Below are 6,208 nucleotides of genomic sequence, written 5' to 3' on the forward strand. Positions count from 1 at the left end.
TACGGTTTGTGTTATTGGATACTCCCCGGCTGTGTTGTATTTTGGAGTTCATTCATTGGTGTTCAGGAGCGTGTTTTAACACTACACCTGGAGTTATTTTTGAGAAGTGCGCCACGACACGACCCTGCCGCTGCACAAAGGAATAATGGACTTACGCTTCGTCGTGAGGTAGGTAAAAGTGTAACTTATATAAAACTATTTAAAAAATATATTTTCTGACAAACACGTTTGGTCATCGCGTAGCTGTTAACGTTACAGGCTAGTTTGTTTACTAATTAACGTCAACGACCATGACAACTTGCTGTTGAACGCATGTTTAAATTACTTGTTTCAAATTTTGAAATGGCTATTTGCGTGGGTTTTTTTGTCGATGTAAACGAGTTAACATTAGCGAGTAACCCCAGAGTGCACTCTGGACGATGGGGTGGGGCGACACTTTTGGGTGGAGCGACACGTGTCGCCCTGCCCCTATTTTCCTGTTCCCGCCTTTGCCATTTTCCTCCGACCCCCTAGGGGGCAGTTTGCGATAAAAGGCAACGGTGGCAGCATTAACGAACGAACGACACTCCACGTTGATTGCGATTCCAAATGGTGAGTAAAAATGGTTGTGTAGTTTTATATAAACATATTTAAAAATGTACCATGATGTTCGTGAATCAAATCTGGAATAGTTTCCTTCTGAAAGAATGTCATGAATAAAGAATCTTGAAGAACTTGCTCTAATACAATAGCAATATGTTTAGTTTTTTTTAAAGCTATGTTTATTTATGTTAATTATGTTTATTTTAAATCGAGAGCAATAAATTACTTTATTGTTAAACTTTGAATGAATTAATAATTTCTCCTTTTTTTATGAATAATTGTTGATTGTGTAGTGGGTCTGAGCGTACAGCACGAGGAAGCACCTGCAGCTCGGTAGCACAGAGGTTTGGAGCTGAATCCTGCATTAGAGAGAGCCCTGCATTGAAAGTGGAGATGTTTTGTGATACAGCAAGATCCCACATCGACAACTTCCGCTTCTTCAAACAGAGGTTAGACTTCTTGACAACAACAGAGTATCACATATTTGTTTGGCATAATCCTCTCCATGTAGAGTAATCTGTTCTATCTGGTAATATCTTTATTGCTTTATAAGGATCTCTTCCAAACACGGAGACCAAAAACCAAATGGATAATAGGAACAAGCCAGCAGTTACACCTGAATCTGAACTTAAGTGTGGAAATGTCAAGAGTTCTACAGGTAACCGACTTGTAAACTTGTACCTCTTAGGGTTGCAGTGGTATGAGATTTTCACAGTACAAAAGCAGTTTCAGAAATTATCGTGGTTTAATGGTATATGGTCCTGCTCAATCAAATGTCAGTCATTTTTAAATGTATTATATTTTTAAAAATATTTTGCCATTGCATCATTTTTTACTCCTACTCCAATAACAATAAATATTATTACTTAATTATTTCTATCAGTCCTTTTACTTTAGTACAGCTTTTGGATATTCTGCCCACCTCTGCTGTCACACCACATAGCCTTGATTTTCAAAACTGCATTTACTGTTTGAATTGTGTGTTAAAAGTAACATAATTTGAGACTTTTTGCTTTATTTTTGACTAGATACAAAGCTCATCACAGTTTACACAGTTTACACTATTGCATCCTTTCCATCCACAGTTTACATCCGTAAACTGTGGATGGAAAGGATGCAATAAATAGTGTTTAGTTGGGCAACTACTGAAAATAGCATAGGCTAAAAAATTGATCTCGGGATTTAAGATTTGATATAGAGCAATAGTACATTACAGTACTGTAAATAATCAAATGTGTGAGATATAACTCTTTTAAGCATGAAACTGTCATACTGCTGCAACCCTACTATAATATACTGTATAAAAGTTAGTATGCATAGTGATCTTAAAACATTAGTCACATTAAAGTGCAGTAGTAAAGACTGAACTTTAAACATGTTGTTACATACTGATGGTAGGTTAAATTTTAATTGTTGTTGTAGTTAATTATTGTAAGTTATACCCTGCTCATTTTCTTGCACTTTGTGAATTGTAACAGTACACTCTGTACATGGCTTTGGGGCTCCGATTTGATTTTACAGAGTTATGTCATTACCTCATTACATATTTCACGTTAAATAAACAGACATGCATAATTGTTTATTATTATTATTTAAAAAAATTCAGGATGACATGCCCCTGATCAGGAGGTGGTGGTGTGCTCTCATACTGGACAACTTCACTCTGCAAATGCATGTAGCTGTTTGCATGTTCCTACATTAAACATTAGTTTATGTACTACATCTACCAATATACATGCCTACCTCTTGTCATTTGTTTTTCTTAGCACTCAACCTTACAAAAGGCAATGTCTTCGGGGAGATTCAGACAGAGAGATTCAGGTCATTTATTGTGAACATACATTCATTAAGCAATTTCTTTAAATAGTGTTCTGGTAAAACTTCCATTTGTTGGTGAAACAATGGAGTTATTTGTCATTGTTCAAGACAAGCATGTTAAGGGAGGGCTTTAGTGAAGCGCTGCAGAGCTTCTGTCCTAACGGTGGAAACACAGTGTGATTTTGTGCTTGGTGCTACAGGTCCAAGGCTATTAACACCGCCCGACCCTTGAAAGCCCTGGCTCACACTGGCCCGACAGTGGGGAAAGCGGCTAATGTGTGTTGGAGCGATATTATTTTAATATTATCGTTATAAGAGAATATTTATCTCTTTATTTATTATTTTATTCAGAGCATGCAGTTATGACAACAATATATCAGGTTTGTCTGAACCAAGGTTTATATTTTTTTTCAACAACATTTATATAGAAGTATAAATAACAATGTTTTTTGTTTCAACAGCTTCCCCATGAAATAATAGCAACTGGTGATTCTGCATATTTGACGCTTTCACTGGTATGCAGATGGTTTAGGGATATGGTCACAAATGAGATTTTCCAGAAAGCAGCACACTTTGCCTGGCTAGACTGTAAGATGTTTTTTTTCTGTTCAATGCACATTTCTTGGATTGAAATTTGTGGTATGTGACATTTAAACTTGAATCTCCACACTTATATCTTTTCTGTATTTTGTCTTTACATTTTAAGGTGTGGTCAACTGGAAAAAAAATTCTCCGGACTACTGTGATGAGTTTCGCCGGATCTACAGCTTCAGGGAATGCTTGGAGCTTTTTTTAAGTCCTATCCACCAGGGTACAGGGGAAGAGGAAGACGAGGGGAACTGCTGGGCTTTTACTGCGAAGATCTTTGTACAGGATTTTGCTCACAGGACTGTTTTTTTTTTTTTTGCTGCAGGAAATGAATTTCTGTAAAACTCAAAACTTGTAGATGGGAATTGAGAGATGAACTGGTTTTGATGTAGTAATTGATGCAACTAAAAGGTAAACTTAAAGGTCAAACTTGAAAAATTAGAATATTGTGCAAAAGTTCATGTTCAGTAATTCAAATTAAAAAGTGAAACTAATATATTTAGTATAAATAACTATATGCATATGGCATGATTATATATAATTTTCAGAGGGCTTACATTTTTGTAATATTCTGATTTTGTGAGATTTTGAATTTGATGTTCATCAAAATTATAACTTTTGCACGATATTAAAATTTTTTGAGTTTCACCTGTATAGTGTTCTATTGAAAAGCTATGGCAAAAACATAGGTTTCACTAATTGTGAATATGGTAAAGTACCTTGGTTCTTTAAGGTTTGCATAAATTCCATTCTGCTGATGCATAAGTGCAGTTTGGAGTCTATAATAAAGAAAAAGTATAGAAACTCCCTTATAGGTTTATTATAGTACAACCATTATTAATTACATTTATGTAAACGCAAAAATACTATAATTACCATTAATTTGTGATTACCATGGCTTTTTGGAGCTATGATCAGTGAAGTTTAACAGCCGTAAATGTAGTTTAAAAAAAAATGTTCGTAGGATCTTACAGGTGAGACTGGTGACATGTCCGCTATAGTTTGCTCTCTCTCTCTCTCTCTCTCTCTCTCTCTCTCTCTCGCTATCTATCTATAGATAGAGAGCGAGATGTCATTAACTTACAAAAAAACAGTGAGTAATGCAGAGGTAACGGACCATCTAACTTACTACAGCTGTTGAGGGAGTGATTGTGAATTAGACCATTATTTCTATTCTCTTTGTATTTCTACTTCAATGGAATAATGTGGAATCGCATTAATGTCCGCCAAATCAACAAGTTTATTCCTCTGTTGTGTTCTTCCTTCCCTGCTTGGTATAGAGGAACAGCCCAGGTTTTGATGGCCCTGTGCTATAGGCCATGCTCTTCTGTCTAAGCTACAGGAACACTTGTCTGTGGTTCCGGTTCAAACAATCAAAAACATTTTCTTTCACATTTCAGAGCTTGTTTGAATGACATTCTCCCCCTAACATGTCAAGTGCTTGAGGAGGGAATTCACTATAGCCTACATGACTTTTAAAATCTGAAACACTAGGCATCATACACTTGCTGACTAAATGAGACAAACTGGACATCATACTCTAAACAAATCAGATCACACACAACCAGAAATTTGAGTCACTCCAAACCCAATAACATGTAGAAACATTGCTAGGTGTAGCATAACAAATGAAAATAATAATAAAATGGTCTAATTTCAGCTCAAAATATCAAACATGTTTGATATCCTCCAACATGCACTATAAAATTTTCTCTGAACTAACCAATATTTACTCAGCCAGTCTGCCAAAAATCTGTGCTAAAACCTTGGAGTGTATTGTATTCCAGCCTTTATGTGAATATTTTTTTATTTGGTGTGCAGTGTGTAATGTCATTTAAATATACATTGTAAAGTTTGTTATTGAACAAGCCGAGCCGTAATTAAATGCAAAATAATTTTATTGTAGATAATTAAACATTTAGCCAGTGAAGCTCACAAAACATTTCAAGCAAATCCAGTTAGAAATCAAGATTCACCATTTCTGTACACTGTAAATGATGTAAACACACTTGCGATGAGAATAAGTTAGATTTTAATTTATGGATGGTGTCGTACAGTACATTATAAAGTAAAAAATAAATAAATATTTCCACATAATTTATAAATAAATAGGCTACTGCAATAACAAAGCACAATAGTAAATGAAAGACGGGACTTTTTAATCTTTTGATTGAGGTTTTTCTGTAGAGGCCCGATTAAACACCATAAGAAAGTCATTCAATGCTCCTCGTTGGGTTGTTCCATTTTTCACCTGAGGGAGAACAAACATAAGTATTAGATATCATATCATATATATGGCCTGATATCATATTATATCATAAACAGCAAATCAACAACTAAAAATTTACACATTTCACAATCAAGACAGGAGATTCTCTTTATGTTTACCTTGACTAAGTCAATGGTCTGAAGCTCATTCCATACTTTATTTTCTGAAAGGTATTTGTCTCTCAGCTCTGCCACTTTATGCAATACATTTGTTAGATTGTTTTTCACTTCTTTCTTCTCAGACTTGCTCTTCATGTCTCTGAACATATCTTCATAGATGTTCAGCATTCTTTCAAGGAACAGCGCCTGACAAGTGCAGGAAGACTTGGAGAAAGACTAAGAGAAACAAATATCATTAGCATGAAATATACAGAGGCATATATATATATATATATATATATCATTCAATAGCATTTTCATATTTTCAGTAAAAACTTACATTCAGCTGGTCCAGATGAGAAGCAAAAACAGACTTTGTCACCCATTCTGTGCCAAGTGTGTTCTAAAGAAAGTGGGCATACAACAGCGACAGTTATGAATGAATGTGCATCTCTTGTGAATATTAAGCCCTAATCTAAGATCAAAGTGTCACAAAGTTTAGTGTGCAACAGGTCTCTTCTTGCTAATATTAGCTGCAAGACTATAGCATACAGACATGAGTAGGATTATCAGTGATTCATCTTGCATACACAGACTGAATTGCTTCCGAACCCGCTGCAGAAGTTCATGACAGTAGATATCACTTACATAATCTTTTTGCAGATGGTGGATATTTGTCTCAAGTGATTTGATCTTCTCTGACCGCCTAAATCTGAAAGAGTTGGTTGTCTGAAGAGTCGCTATTAACAGAAGTCCACACATCAGCACCATGTTGAGCCAAGAATCCATTCTTTGTGTTCGTGTTTCAAGCGACTTTAAACAAGAGGTTGTGAACTGATGCTAGTCAGCAGGT

General features: G+C 35.5%; 1 protein-coding gene and 1 long non-coding RNA gene across 4 annotated transcripts; one reads left to right on the plus strand and one right to left on the minus strand.

The window, feature by feature from the left end:
- The first annotated feature begins 389 nt into the window (after positions 1-389).
- LOC148965171 (uncharacterized) lies at positions 390-3,792 on the plus strand. Of its 3 annotated transcripts, none has more exons than XR_016150010.1 (7): positions 390-591; positions 876-1,031; positions 1,136-1,240; positions 2,349-2,403; positions 2,601-2,780; positions 2,862-2,988; positions 3,107-3,792. It is a non-coding gene; the product is annotated as an uncharacterized LOC148965171 (long non-coding RNA). The 3 variants fall into 3 exon arrangements; XR_016150008.1 differs by having other exon boundaries at positions 2,752-2,780; XR_016150009.1 differs by lacking the exon at positions 2,601-2,780.
- A 1,076-nt stretch (positions 3,793-4,868) lies between these two features.
- ifng1r (interferon gamma related) lies at positions 4,869-6,208 on the minus strand. The gene is made up of 4 exons (XM_039668640.2): positions 6,004-6,208; positions 5,696-5,758; positions 5,377-5,592; positions 4,869-5,239 (listed from the first exon to the last, which is right to left on the minus strand). The coding sequence occupies exons 1-4, from the start codon at positions 6,142-6,144 to the stop codon at positions 5,147-5,149; spliced, it is 513 nt and encodes a 170-aa protein (XP_039524574.1). The 5' UTR covers positions 6,145-6,208; the 3' UTR covers positions 4,869-5,146.

The sequence above is a fragment of the Pimephales promelas genome, chromosome 24 (genome assembly GCF_988280905.1).
Source record: "Pimephales promelas chromosome 24, fPimPro1.hap1.1, whole genome shotgun sequence".
NCBI lineage: Eukaryota > Metazoa > Chordata > Actinopteri > Cypriniformes > Leuciscidae > Pimephales > Pimephales promelas.